The sequence below is a fragment of the Corvus brachyrhynchos genome, unplaced genomic scaffold (assembly GCF_000691975.1).
Source record: "Corvus brachyrhynchos isolate BGI_N302 unplaced genomic scaffold, ASM69197v1 scaffold140, whole genome shotgun sequence".
Classification (NCBI taxonomy): Eukaryota; Metazoa; Chordata; class Aves; order Passeriformes; family Corvidae; genus Corvus; species Corvus brachyrhynchos.
This window is the reverse complement of record NW_008235809.1, coordinates 534,375-550,137: the sequence shown is the minus strand read 5'-3', so window position 1 is coordinate 550,137 and position 15,763 is coordinate 534,375. Positions and strand designations below refer to the sequence as shown.

General features: G+C 38.2%; 1 protein-coding gene across 1 annotated transcript in view; it reads right to left on the bottom strand.

Moving 5' to 3' along the window:
* The window catches only part of MTMR12 (myotubularin related protein 12), a 33,063-nt gene extending 17,368 nt beyond the window's left edge, over positions 1-15,695 (bottom strand). Inside the window, exons 1-7 of the mRNA XM_008629262.2 lie at positions 15,603-15,695; positions 8,039-8,093; positions 6,844-6,983; positions 4,990-5,062; positions 3,670-3,800; positions 2,948-3,041; positions 389-512 (exon numbers count right to left, since the gene is read on the bottom strand). Of these exons, the coding sequence (XP_008627484.1) occupies positions 389-512; positions 2,948-3,041; positions 3,670-3,800; positions 4,990-5,062; positions 6,844-6,983; positions 8,039-8,093; positions 15,603-15,695 (710 nt within the window). The remainder of the gene's footprint in view (positions 1-388; positions 513-2,947; positions 3,042-3,669; positions 3,801-4,989; positions 5,063-6,843; positions 6,984-8,038; positions 8,094-15,602) is intronic.
* Between the last annotated feature and the right edge of the window lie 68 nt (positions 15,696-15,763).

The following is a 15,763-nucleotide window of genomic DNA, read 5'->3' as shown; positions in this document are numbered from 1 at the left end:
CCACCCAGCCCCTCCCCCAACTAAAACAGTGGAAAATCTCCAGTGCACGTAACTTGAAATTTTATCAGAGTAAAGGTACGGGACTGAGAAAGTGTCATCCTAAAGAGTGTGACAGGAGTGTAGGTCCCAGACCTACATATTTTCTATTCTTCACTCCTAGACATAATCAAAGCTTGATTTGGCCAAGGTCCTGAGTAGTTTAAACCTAATCTTAAAGTTAACCCTGCCTGAGCAGGATCAGCTCCTGAGATTACAAACCAAACTATTCCATAAATAAAAATAGAAACCAGATCCTAAAAAAAGTCCTAAACTACTTATAATCCCCAGCATCCAAGGTAGCACTGATTTTCACAAGTCCAAAGTTCACTATCAACAAGGGCAAGCTTACTTCTCAGAGACTCTGTAGCCTTCATTGGTGGTCACTGCTTTGTATTTCACATTCCCTTTGGTCCGCTCCAACTCATCACGCCAGTCCTGGAGTGTCTCAAACATCACAGTTTGGTTTTTCCCATCTGTCAGACATCAGTAATATTAAATTTGCAGACTATCAGGAACTCTAACACAAAAGCATTCCTAAGTAAACCTGCTAGTTGCCATTAAGGTAAGCAAGCAGAGCCTCTGGTGTACAGAAAGCCTTGAGTCAAAGATAAAATGCCTTCGTACACCACACTGCCTCTGTCTGTTTAATCACAGTAATATTCTGTCAAACACTGCTGTGACTAATAACTTCAGGAACAATTTCTCCTGCATTAATTAGTTCTTACAGAACTTCCATACAGCTGGGGCTGTCCTCACATCCAGCCTAAAATCCAGGATACTGTGCAGCAAATATAATTTTATACTAATGCAGCTGACTGGTATCTAATACTGTAGTTTAAATGTAGAATTAACAATCATACCAAAAACCTTTCTACAAAAATTTCAGATACTGCATTTAAGGTTCATTCTTTTATGAATAGTTTTGCATTGACTAGAACATCTCAGGCACTCAGTAAGAGCAGAAAATTAATTACAGCAGTTCAGTCTCAATACTTTCAACTGAGAATCTTCTCTGTAATTCTACTTAGCTAACTCAGAGACAGTTAAGGCAGAGCTTGATTTAGCCTCAAATCTTGTATAATAACCATGTAATTTATGGAGTAATGTCAATTGTTTTAAGCACACATCCTAATTAAGTAACATTCTACAACATCAGCCAACACTGAAATACCAAACCGAACTATAATTTTCGTGGAAGATACAATGGCAACTTGAAACTTTCCACTGTAAGAAGATAAGGTAGATGAAAAATTTACAGCTCAGAACAGAACATTACTGATGAGCTCCTGGAGACAAGATTTTAGATGTATCAGACTGTAAGAGGATAAAAAACAGTTTCTACAGTCTGCTTGGCTTATCCGGTAATACTTTTATGAAAAATGACACCTAGCCACTTACTATTGAAAACAGCTATTAAAATATGAAAGAATTGTGGGACAGCACTTTGATGTTGCTTTAAAGAGTAGGCTTCTCCCACATTCGCTCAGTCTCTGCCTGGAAAAGCTTGCAGTTTTTCCATCGTTTGTAGCTGAAACAGAACACCAGTTACAGGTGAAGCCTGCAGGAACTACCTGAGCCAGCAAGGTGCCCTTGCAGCAAACAGACAATGCGCTCCTAGGCTGCGTTAGCAAAGCCATTGTGCACCAGCTGAACAAAGTCACCATTGTTCTCAGCTGGAGGGCTGTGCCCAGTGCTGGACTCTCCTGTGATGGCTCCTGGACCAGGCCCAGTGAAGGCCCAGTGTGATCATTAAAGGGTTCAAAGCACCTGATAGGAGAGAAGAGCTGGGATCATTCAACCTGCAGAAAAGAGGGCTCAGCAGGGGTCAATCTCCCTTGTGTGTATAAACACTGGGGCTGAAGCAGAGGAGGAGAGTACAGAAGATGGATCTAGACTCAGTGACTTGATGAGAGGCAGTTATGCACAAGCTGAACTACAGCAAATCCCACTTATACATAACAGCAACACTTTTCACTATGAGGAGGGTCAAACTGACTGTCCAGGAAGGCTGTGGAGTCTCAACACTTGGAGATGTTTAAAACCCAATGGGACATGACTAAGCTTGATGCAGTTAACCCTATTCTGAAGAGGGGCATATGGACAGTAACATGACTAGATAATCTCCAGAGGTTTCTTCTAACCTCAGTGATCCTGGAATTCCTTGACATATTTTGGTGTTTAATACCTTGCATACATCAAAACATCCCTCTGTAAAAGGAATAGGTGTTGGTGGTGCACTAAGGATCAGGTTCCTAGTTCAAAGCAGCACCACTATTTCAGCTAAAGTCTGAACTATGGAATGCTAGAAAGTGCACTGACAATTTTTTATCTTGAATTTTGCAGCTTGATGTGTTATTCAGCCAAGTTCGATCAAGTGGGAAGATTATGTAAGAAGTCAGATATAAGAGGAAGTCAGATGCCTTGCAAACCTGTGCTTTTTTTTGCAACTGCTGGGAAGAAGCATATTGCTTGCAAATAAGAGCAAAAAGGAAAACACTTTCTGATATGATGCCACTGCAAATGCAGTAATTTCAGGATTAAGAGCAGGAAGTCTGGTTCACAGCAGTAATACAGAAAAACCACATTGATAAAATAAGCAAAGTATCTTTTAGATGAACCACATGAAAAGCATTTGCACATTTTTGTCACAGTAAGTTTTTAGTCCAGGGATGCTACTCCTGCTTGGAAAATTTCTGTGCAACTTCCAGAAGGACACAGAAACCAACAGGAGACAATTTAGAGATTTTTAACAACATGCCTAACAAGGTACAACAAAAGAATAATTTTTCTTTTGAGGCTACCTGCCAGCAGGACAGAGCCATAAGGCAAGCACACACTCAACAGACTCCCCGGCCTGCTTAAAGAACTAATTATGCAACAAACAGATCAAAAATAGAAAAACATTTACCTGCATTGTTTGGAGCAGCTGATGCATAAGAGAACAGAAACAAACGTTTAAGCAGCTTAGGAGTCTGGCTATGATGAACTATACCACTGACGATCTAGAAAAGGACCAACAATTAACACCCAAACACACACCAAGGCTATCAGTATAAAAAAAAAAAAAAAAGTCTTTTTTATTTACCAACCCCTCCATCCAGGTTTTGAACAAAACTGATGGGTTCTATCCCCAACAACTGAAACCTGACTTTCAGGAAGGTTTCTCTGTTGTCTGCAAGACACTGTACCTACTTTGTCTAAGCAGTATTATATATGTTCGACCTCTGGAATTACTCTTATTTAAATAAAGTTAGTTGACTCTTAGTTTGGAGTTCAGACTAACTTGTCAAAAAACTGAAGTTATCAGAAAGAAACACTATACTGAAGTCTAAAATACAATGAAATTACATGTCACAAATAAAACAACTTTACAGCTTGCCTGAGCTGGAGCTAATTTCCTGTAGCACTCCCACTCTTTAAAGAGCCACTGCACCTATCTTTTAACTGCTGTGCATAATGAAATGTTTAATGATATCAGCCTTTTACTTTCTGTCTCAGCTGGAAATGATCATAAAACACTTCCAAGTTTCAGGGATTTCTCAGAGTGAATTTCATCCTTCCCTCATCCCCACAACTAAACACCCAACACCGAGTTAAAAATAGAAAAGCAAATTAAGTTACTATACTTACTCTTTTCACTTCCTCTTCTTTTGTGTATCTCAGGCAGAAGTTAAATACTCTAAGGTCTTTACAGTATATAATTAACTTCTCTGGGTATTTTCTCAGCTGTCCTGTTAGAAGCTTCTTCTTCTCATCATAAACTGCAGAATTAAAAAGTTAAGTAAATATCAAAAAGGTGTATGTTGTATGTTGAAAAAGCTGTCCCTGCTTGACTTTCCAGAATTCTCGAGAAACTAATTCAAGCCCAAGTTTTCTCAAGACAAAACAAGCATCCTACAACACAGGCTGGCAAGCTCTTGTGCTAATACACTCAAGCTTTTCTTTTAAAACCCATCAAATTACTTCATACAAGATAAAAGGCAAATCTGCAGCAAACCAGCTGCTCAGTAGTATATCTTTTCGCATTCTGATTGCACAGTAAGGTAAAAGTTTCAAGATACATAAAGAACAACTTAGTAGTTTTACCCAAGGGGAAGTCCCCAGGCATCTGAGATCATTCTAAGTTCCTTAAAAATACTTTTTTTAACCACCATGAAGTCCCCAAGGCAAACCTCTGCTCACTTCTCTTTGAGGATGTACCATTTCACTACTTCAAGTGCTGCCAGCTGGGCCACTGCATATGACACTAAACAATGTCTCATAACCAGCTTCACCAGTCTGCCCCAGTTCACTCCTTCACAAATCCACACCACCATTTATAAACATTCTGAATACTCATAACTTGTCCAAGAACAGGATTCTCAATAAAGCCTTCCCCTACTTAAAGACTATCAGCCCCATTCTCATTTATCTTTTTAGCAATATTGGCTCACCTCTAAGCCCCAATGCAAAGCACTCCTTGATTTACTTGACAATTAAAACCTCCTTTTCTATCTCTTTAATATGCTGAAGACATCATGAATCTCATAAAACAAAGTTCCCTTAGACAAACAAAAATAATTGTTTGAGAATTTGGTACCTGTACTGCTATTGCTCAAATGAAGTGAATACATCCATATCTACCTAAATAGTTGACACATTGGAAGATCCTTGTCTACCAAATTTAGGGACTTTTCACAGTACATTTTCTGCTTTTAACAACTGCATTTTGAAGGAATCATTTTGTCTGTTCCAGCAGATAATTAATCCAATTAATTTAACCAAATAGATTAAAATAATTTGACAAGCTTGACAGATAAGACTGGGTTCTGATAAATTTCTTAGCTGTCATTTCATCATTAAATACAACTGCAGCTGCTTTTTCCAAATCTATTGGTTTTCCAAAAAGGATGTACTTGTACAAGGAACACCAGCACTCTAAGTCTCCCAAGGGGTAGAAAGCTGACTTACCTCCATATATTTGATCTACACATTGCAGAGTTATGTCATTTTCTCCTACAATCTTATTCTTAAATTGTGGCTCCTAGAAACATGAAAAAAATTTTTTTAAATGTCACGCTACAGTAGTACCTTCTGCCAAGTAAAGGCTTTCCATACACTGTTTTCATATCAGCATTACTTTTTATTCTTACAAGCTGTGTAAGGCACAGAAGAACACTGAAGAACAGTTATTAAAATACAGACAGATGCAAATTACACACACAGTTTATAAACTGCAAGTATAGCTTTATTTACGTTTCAGCCATGCTTGAAATGTACATATAATTTTTACTTTTCAAATAGCTTCAAAGCATACATTCTATTGAGAGTCATTTTTCTAACCAGAATCACTGCAGTAAACAGGAAATACAGTAACTTCATGTAATCCAAGCCCTTTTATGACAAGTTTCCTTGCTATGGGAACCTGGCAGGAAATACAAAGTCTCTTAAAAGAACAAGTATCCCAAGAACATTCCAACATTAAAGTCAGATTTATCACTGGGTAAAATGAAGACACACAAAGAACCCAATTACCTTATCTACCACATAACCAAACTTGAAGTGATTTGGAGTTCCATTCACTTCTACCATTCCATGAATTCCATTAAAAATGGCATTTGCGTGATGCCCACAACTAAACGCTATTATTTTCAATATTATTACCAAAAGGCTAATGTACAGCAAATTATATTTTACTGTGAACAGAGTTTACCTTATTCAAGTTACTTCCAGGTCTGCAGTACTCTGAACGAAATGGCTAATACTGAACTTTTGTTAAAAGAAATATAGTTGATTTGGCATGTTATAAACACAAGGTTCAAAACCAGCAATGGAACAGAAATTAGCATGGTCATTAACAACCTTCCACAGATCATTTGAGATTTGTGTCAAAATTTTGATTCTGCAGCTTTTTCTTAAATAATTCCAGAAGGTCCAATAACCGGTACTTGGCTGCAGAAGCCTTAGTTTAATGCTTAAACTCTGTGAAATTTTACCCCAAGAAATGTCTGACTACAAGCAACGTGTGCCAAATCATATTATTCTCCTTCTCCTTCACTGTCAAGATCACCTTGACCTTGGGAGCCACTAGACTCTCCTTTCACTTCTATTACCTAAATGGACTAAACTATTTCAACACTTAAGATTACCAAAAGCACTGTGGCATTACCATTCTCCTCTGACAGCTCAATTTGAGCACCTAAACCAAAGGAAAAAAAGACAGAAATAATTTTTAAGATTTGAGGAGTTTTTACCTTTTTCAGTGTTTGCAAGCTCAACAGCACTAGGTTTTTAAATCTTTTCAGTAAACACCTGACTCTGAATGAAATAATTCAGAGCTTTACTGAGCCACACAATTTTTCAGAGCATTTTTGCTGAGTATTAGCTTGCTCAGTCTTGTACAGCCTCAAATGATTCTGCAGCTGTAGCCCAAAGTCAAATCAGGCAGATGTTATCCATCATCAGAGCTACATTTGACATTCACACTTCCATAAATGCTACCAAGACAGAGTCAGAAATCAGCTTTAAACAAACTGTTAAGTTTTCAAAACAATGGATTCTTTTAACTTAACTTTCGCTAAGTCAAAATATGAAGTTATAAACTATGTCTAATGTAAGTGTCCACACAAACGCTTCCACTGTATTTGCTTAAAGTAGTCATTAGAGCTTGAGGAAGGATCAAGCAGATGCAGACTGATTTAAGTAAGTCTGCACTCATTAGGAAATTTTATACATTTATGTTCATTCTGCATCTTTATCTAAGGGAAGGATACAATTATTTATTCAGAGCCTGTTTAGTCATAATTAGAAGACTTGTTTTCTTACATTATCATCTGAAGCAGAATCATCATCAAGGAAAGAAATCTTGAAGTTTGTGCACACGAGTTTCCCATAAGTGCCACGATTTGATCCATCCTCTTGTATATACTTGTACACAGTGCTGGCTTCACAAAGCAGCAGTTCACCTGCAGAGAAAAAGCACTTGCAACATTAAGTGACATTTACAGTTGAATTATTTCAATTGTTATCTCAAACTCAGCAATAACTTCCTGGCAGTTTCTCAGAACCGTATGCCTAAAGATATTTCATCACTGTTACACAAAACCACCAAGAGGCAGCTCCTGGAATCAGCATATTGAGAGCCTTCCAGGTTACTAACATTATTCCAAAAGGCCTGAACTGCAGATGTTTGGGAGCTCTGTAACCAGAGGTATCTGTGTCATGGCTTACTCCAAATGCAGGAGGAGAGCAATCATTTGAGTGTATACTCAAAAAAACCCCCCTAACCCAGAAAGAGTACTTTATGTAGTCAATAAACAAGTTGAAAATTATTCCAATCTTCCTTACTGGTAAACTCTAAGAATGCTGAAATATTTGAATTAATTATTTCAAGTTCATCATAGTTACTTTTTCATAGCTTTGACTATTTTACAGGTCCCAGGGCTATTTTGAAGTCTCAAACACAAGTCTGCATAAATAACAGTCAATTAAGTTCAAGTGTCAGAATTCACAGGAAATGAACTTCAAATTTAAGAAAGTAAAGCTTTAATAGACTCTTCCTTCCTTATCTTGGAAAATATCTTTTAAAAAGAAATAATTGTAAATTACAACAGAAAATATTAACAGTAAATGAAACATCGGAAGGCCCAAGTAACTCACAGTAGAGGCAAAGCCACTAGAAGGTAAATTTCCTCTAGTACTTGTCTTCAGTTCCAAACAAATAAAACCCATCCAACTTTAACTTCTAAGAAACAGGGCAAACTCAAGCATAGACATTTCTCCACATGCAGCTTACTTGAGGACATGGTGCTCTATAAAAAATTAGTTTTTATAGAATTTTCAACATCCCATGCAGATACAGATGTTAAAAACACTTCAACCTGCATGGGTTGTTAAACCAAACCCTGTATTTTACTACCTGTGATATTCATATCACATGAGTGTTTGCTGCTGACAAGGAAATATTTAAGTATTAATCACTAATTTTTATTACTTACATCTAGTAATACACCATGGTTACCTGGTAATAAGCGAGGATTTACTTCCTTTTCTATGGGTTCCTTTATGTGTATTTCCTAAAGAGAGAAAGAGTAATTATTACTTTGCAAAGATCCTTCAACACATGCTGTAAAGAACTACACCCTCTTTAATTCCTCACATTCTGGCAAATTAAAATTAAGGAAAAAAGCCTCCTAAACTAAAGGAGTATATGTTTGCAATGTGATCTTTCCACTTAATGTCAGAAGTCTATTTGCTAAATAATTGTTTTGACATCCACAGTGTCAGTTACATGCATTTGTGAACACACAAAAAAATGCACTATTTGTGTAAGTAACAGACAGTAATAAAACATTACCAATACTTTTTAAGTTCTCTCAGCACACCTAAATGGATAAGCACAAACTTAGTATTACAACACCATCTCCCAGGTCATTCATAAGCTTTTCCATGTATGATTTGCTATTTTTCTAATGTACCCTTCAGTTTTTCAAGTTTCATCCATGACTCCCTGTTTCTGATTTTCTTACACACATTATTTCAACCAAAATACAGAAGTTATTTAAACAGCACTAATGGGACTAGATGGAAAGGCATTTCAGGATCTTGGAGCTAAGAGGTAAAATCTAGTGACAGGATATCCTTCAGTTTGGACCCAAATTGCACAAAACAAACATATTAAATTCTCAGTGTCACTTATTCTAGCCTTTAGGCACTGACAGTTGGGCTAAAATTTCCAGCCAAAAGACAAACTAGAGGACATGCTACACCCTTCCTGCTCAGCCAGTTCAGAACTTCCTCCTCCAAGACCTAATCACTTTACTTGCACTGGAGTCTTTCTGGAAAATCATTAGTTAACTGGAAACCCCCCTGGGGGCATAGCAGTAAGCAAGCTAATTTTAGTTTGTCATCAGCATCCAGAGTCAGATACCGCAATTCAAGGCAAACAATCAAAAGAAGATATAAGCAATAATAATTTTGCTGGATTAAATACAGAGAAACAAAAGCCCCTGAGAGTACAAAAATAAACAGCCTCTGCCATTCATATAAACACTTGCTCTCCACACTCAGAAGACCTAGAAGTGAGTTTGAAGGCTGCACAGCAAAGCTAAAACCACCAGGAAACCACCTCCTGATAACAGCAGAGATGCTCAAGATAGGCTGAAAAGAGAAAAAGGTTATAAAATGAGAGTGGCAGCAATGTAAAGAAAGAAATCCATAACGACAGCTGACAGCTAATAGAGAAAACAAACCCCAGTCTGCAGTGTTTTTCTTCTAAATGTGGATGTTGTAGAAGTAAATTTTAATCAAAGTTTAGGCTAGTCAGCTAAAAAAGTTAGCTAAAAATGTTACTATGGCTTAAGCTGAATACTTCTGCATTCAGAGGAGAAATAAATACACCTTTTCTTCCCCCAGTGTTGTCTCCTCACCACTGGTAGCTCTAAGCTAAGCTTTGGGTTTACAAGTGCCTTTAACAGCTCTGCCTTATACAATCACTCTTTGTGTCCAACTACATGCAACACTGCTCAGAAAACTGCATGCCAACAATCACTTCCACAGAACAGTAAAGCAGTTATACCAGCCAGGTGCTTTTCCAGTACCTTTTACTTTGGGAGATACAATAAAGAATGTTGTAACTTCTGTTCCTGCATACACACTGCTCATACTTATTGCCATGAGTACCAGATTATGCTACCGTTGGCAGGTAAGAACTGAGGGAAAAAAAAAAATTTGACCCCAAAGAAGTTCTTTGAGCTTAGACCCATCTGTTAAAACGCAGTGAAGCTTTTATAACAAGTTTTGAACGCAAATAATGTTGAACAAGTGGTTTGGGGTTTGGTTACAAATTAAAATTGGTTATATTCTGAAAGGAGTTAGAAGTTTAATCAAATTGCATCACAGCAGATTAGAGACCACAAACACAGAGATCACCTTGTAAAATCCAGTTTCACTTTGTTGACAAAACCCCACAGACATTGAAGTGCTTATTAGAGGCACAATTCCTATAACATTCAATAGATTGCAGGAGTTAAGCCTCCAGAAGAGTTCTACTTGAAAGTCAACATTTACATTCCCATAATAAATTCATAAACATATTAAAGGTGGTTTTGATACATATATGCTAGAGATATCTAGACTTCAAGCCATTAGCGCTACTGAAGAACCCATGCTGCTGCACTCATTTTCCTAGTGAGGGTATTAAAACACATCAGATTTCACTACTGTCAGATTTTGTATTTACCCTTTTCAGCAAGAAGGTAAAGATCTGTAAGAAGAATTAACTCAGCATTAGTCAGTTCAAGTTGTGTAGGAACACATATAAGTGGATCAGCTGCCATCTCCACTCTGTTTCACCTTTATTTTTATAATGAATGTAAGTTTTGGGGCAACACAGATCTTACCACTAGCTGAAGAGCCTGCTGACTGTTCAATTCATGCTGCTCAACACCCCTTTAATCAGTCACACGTTCACAGTCACCCACCCACTCCTTTATCCCTGGTTTGTCTCACTACACGGTGAGGTAATTTGGTTTGTAAAATCAGCTGGGAAGTATGTACTTGTCCTACATTTGGTTTTGTTGTTAGTGCCTATTGTTAGCAGAACTGGCTCATCAACAGGTCAGATGAGCACAGAAACAAAAGAAAGGGAAGCAGCAGAAGTAAGACTGCCTCTTTATGCAAGCTACTAAGTACATTTGGACCTCAGGAATCTTCACCCTCTGACCATTTGTTGAAGGTAAGCATGCAAGTACTTTCCATATGTGACCACTGAAAGCCATGCAAACCTCTAGACAGACAGTTCTTCATCTGTAGCTCCCCTGTTCTGAATGCCCCAAGCAGCATTTTGTCATTTCTTACTCAAGATAGAACCTGGGAAACCCTACTACCAGCCACTGCTAAAAGCAGTCACCCATAGGACACCATGCAAATGAGGAAAATTAACTTTGTTTCTGTAATTTCTGAGGCAAAGACCTCAACTTTTCTGAAGGTTTTAGAAACTTCTTTTCTAAGAGATGCTTCTAACCTGTGCACTTACCTTGTGCTACATTCCTTCTTCCACGCTCTCAAACCGTGGTAGGAAATATGGCAACACCCTTTAATTATCAATTTTAATAGTACAGAGTACCAAAGCATGCCAAAACTTCATGCTGCCATGCCACACCAAACTAATTCATAATACATCCTCATTCTTGCCAACAGAAAATCAACTGTTTTTCTTAAGGAAAGTTTTCTTCTTGTTTTTTACCCAAATATAAGGAACAACTGCACAGTTTGCAATACCCAGGGACTACGCTCAGCTCTCCCCCCCAAAAAATTTATTTAAAGGAGTTAAAATACTTTCCCCGAGTCTGTCTGGGGAGACAGGTCTTCCCCAAGTGCTGAAGGCATGAGTGAGGCAGCTAAGTTTAGGGCAACAAGGTCAGGTAGCAGCTATGCCATATTAACAGGGTCCTAACAGAGCAGGAGGGGAATCCCAAATGACTCCTGCTCTTTGTACTACAGGCTCACCACAACTGAGAGCAATTCCTCTCACTCCACAGGGAGGTAAACAGCTGTGCACAGGAAATATGTAAAGAGAGAAAAACATTCACTGCATGCCAGAATCCAGATCTTGATAGAGAATCTGTTTGTTTTTTTTAATCATTATTGACATACATACATGCATACATGTGCCGACTGATACTGATTTTGCTTATCACCCCCAGCAGAGACACCATGCATACAGTCTGCTGTTCCAAATTGTAAACTCTGAACCCCCCTTACCCCACAGTAATGCTTCCACTGATCCATAGCTGGACATTTGTGCTAGAGGTAATTGTGACAATGAAAAGCAAGTATGTTTACTTTTAGTAAAAATACTGAGAAAGCATGTTTGAAGGATTCAAATAATGAAGGAACAAGTTATCACTTCCAGGGTATCAAGGATACTGGTTGAAACAGTTGACAAAAAAGCTGACAGCAAATAGCAGTGCTGCAAGAATACAAAGTACTTTAATGCTTTTATATAGTTTTCCACAAGTAAGCTCTGCACAGGGAAGCTCTACATCCTGGTGACATTTGCTCTGAGCATCTGTTTTTTTCATATTTACTTCACTGAAAGACTAAAAGAGGGGTGAGATTAAGCTAAATGTATACTTAAAAAAGTTATCGGTTGTAAAAGTCACACTGTGTACCGAAATACTTGCAAATTAGTTGTGGTGCTCCAACAAGTGAATACAGTGCTCCTGAGTAAAATAAACTTGTGTGGAACAGTTCCACTGGAATTTCACGCAAAACAGGAAACACCCGTGCAAAAGCTGAGTAGCTACTTTGCATCCAGAAACAAACTACATTACATGCCTGTTATCTTCTGAAGGACTCCTCGGTGGTCAAACAAGCCTAATCATTGTATGCCATACAATCCAGAGCATATACTTACTATACTTTAATAACATTGCTGAGAATAATCTGTAACTGCTTGTTTTCCTTCCTTTCACAGCTCCATTATCCAGAAGTCTATTAGATCACAGCACATATTTTCCATGTCCGTTTCATCTCTTATCCTTTCCTCTTTCCTTACATTGTCCTGTCCATCTCCTCTGACACCAACGCCTGGCTTCCCTCATGCCAGCCCAGCTGTCCACTTCACTAACTCCTGTTCATTATTCCACCCTTCAACTCCACTATTCCAATTGTGTAGGAGGGAGGTACTTTTTAAAGACTGATCATACAGAACACACAATATTGTACCCAGATTTACAAGCAAAAATTATTCGTGGTGGTTATGAGCGAACAACAGTGCAGGATCTGAGAGACAAAGCACACAAGGTACGAAAGTTACCCTCAGCAGTCTGTGGTGTACCCCAGATTTCAGGGACAAGCAGCATGAAGCAGAATGACCTCTTCTATAGTTTAAAGGCTAACACAGAAAATAACATCTCATAAGAATTAATATGAAGGATTTAGCTTTACAGAACGAATGCAAAAATACCAACTTCAAGCTTGAAATCAAATTTAAAATCTAATTTTTTATGTGAATTAAGGTTTTTAGGAAAATATGATGTAGCTTGTTTGTCTTGTAAATAATTTCAGTTTTCAAAACAGTTAGAAATCATGAAGTAATTCAATGGTTCTTGTTTCACTGTCTCCCCAGACACAGATCCTACGTCTGTGATATGAAATGTCAAAACATTGACTTTACACCCCAGTATTCACCCCACTTCCTGCACGGTAGCCAAGTCTGTCCTGAGGGGAAGCGTGTCATTAATATCAACATCCTACGGTCTCACTCCAAACAGACCATTGATTGATCTGCAGTTCCATACAGCAGAGCATAACTAGGTTATATTTAGTCAGATGTTAAAAACGCTGCTTTTCCAGACATTCTGGGGTTTCACAGCAGAAATTACTTCTGTTCCTTTAATAAACAGCATTTTCTTTTCACTCCTTACTTCCATCTGGTCATATATTAACACAGATAGAGTTCCTGTTTCTTTTCATATTCAAATAAGTGCACACAGCAGCTTAAAGCTGACTTGATTTTATTTTTCTGAGCGTGCCTCAGGTATCTGAAGATGGACTAAACAAGGTGGGGATAAACGAAACCTCAGCTCTGCCTGTTAATTTCCCTATTCTAGGGCTCCCCTAACCTAGAAGCAGCAGTTTAAGGTCTTAAAATAACTTCCCAAGCAAACCAAGACAAGACCACAGAAGCTGGAGGCTGCAAGCAAGGCACGATACAACGTGACACTACTCTATTGCTCTGTACTGCATAGTGGCTGATTGGAAATCTTGCTTCAGGCTGAAAGTACAAATAGATTCAAGGCAAGGCTCTGCAAATTCATGGAGAAGTCCACCATTAACTCCAATCCAACACAGCTGAAATCTCAAGCTCATCAAGTCCCTGAACTGCTATTTCCCACCTTCCAACAGCGCCTGCCAGAGGAAGCGTCACACCTGTTGCCAATACTTCTTCTCCGAACACCTGGAAATTAAAATGCCTTGATGAAAGTTCCCAGCTAACCAAACTATGTTCCACATAAAAGGAATTAGGAATTTCCACTGTTTTCATCAGTCTAGTTCTACTTTTGAAACTCAACTACATGAAAATTAACCTGTACAGGAAACCTGTGTTCAGGAAGTTGTTTTTCTTGGGTGCACACACTTCTGTGAGAGAGGCTCACTTCTTCTTACTTTAAGATATTTAATTAACATGCTTTTTCTAGATACCAAAATAGCCTTACAGGTTTCATCATATATCTAAAATTTTATTTTTAATCTTCATAAAAGCCACAGAAGTCTTCAGTTTCCTGAGTAACCATTAGGGCAGTTACAGACTGTCAACAGCAGAGTCAAACTTGCTTTACTTGCTAATCACATCAGACCTCAGTTTCACTGTGTCTTTGAAGGTGTAAAAGAGACACCCATTCTGTGGCAGAAGTCATGTCTATAACACGAAGTTTCTGCTGCAACACTGCATGACATTCCTAAATTTAAGTGAAATATGGAGAGGCTTAAAAGCAGCAAGAATACCTAAAAGAGTTAAGGACTGCAATGTCTAGTGAATCAGGATATTTCATAAACAGCCTCATCTTCCAGTGTTAGATACCTTTGTTACTCTTCCTGCAGCCATCAGGATCATATTTGAAGTGTTAAATCACTGCACTTAAATTCAAGTTAAAGTACTCTTTATCATTTGGTATCTTGCTGCACTATGTATATATGTACTTGTACTCTTTCCCACCAGCCATTTTTTCTAGCAAGCATTAGTCATACACCACACTCTTTTAAATGGTGAAATGTCTTCCAGCAACTCCAACAAGTGAAGTGTTACTTCCACAAAATTCAGTTCCTTGTGTATTTGTACAAGGTACTTTCCAAAGGTGAAAAAGTGACCTCAGACAGGGACATATTTGCTGACTCCAGAAATATTTGTAGCTATCACTTCCAGCTGTTTTCACTTGGAAATATAAGAAAGAGATAAAACTTTTAAAGTAAACTGATGAACTACACGCCACCAGGGCTGAACAATGTATAAAACCTTATAAAGATTTGCTATCAAAAACTAAGGACACAAGTTTTAAATACCACAGCTGATTTTGGCTATAACAACCCTGATTGTTCTTTCAGATAGAGTGAGAAATAAAAACAGCAGATTCACCAAGGTCCTATCAGTGACAGACTCCGAACTAACTAACAAGACTGACAAAAATCTCTTCCTGAAGAAGCTCTCAAGAGAATTAACGATTAAGAAGAATCAGTTTGACACAAAGAACTAGAAGAAGAAAAAAACCCCAACACTTATGGCCCATATTCATGAAATGTTTTTCCTAGAAAACACTTGTTTACCAGGAATACGAATGATGGAGTACAGAACAATACTGACCTAATACCATGTGCTAACAAGATGACCTCAGTAAACTGAGCCTAAGGTCTCTTTGATCAAACCGTCAACATAAGTTTCGATAAATAAGTGAAAGGACAACAGGCAGAACAATACGAAAGATACACACAGAAAGATACACACTGCCAAGAATTCAACATCGAGCTGTTAAGGAAGGATATCCAGGGCTTTCCAGCGGCGGAACTGATAGCAAGGAGCTCACCGAACAGAACGTGAAGTGATGCTGCTCAGGGACAATAAGAACAACAGGTTCGCAATGTCCCACCTTACGGGCCGAACAGCCGCAGCCCGACATCTGGCCACCGCTTACAGAAACAACTCCGCTGACCAGCCAGCTCTATTTTTTAAGCTCTTTTCCTGCTC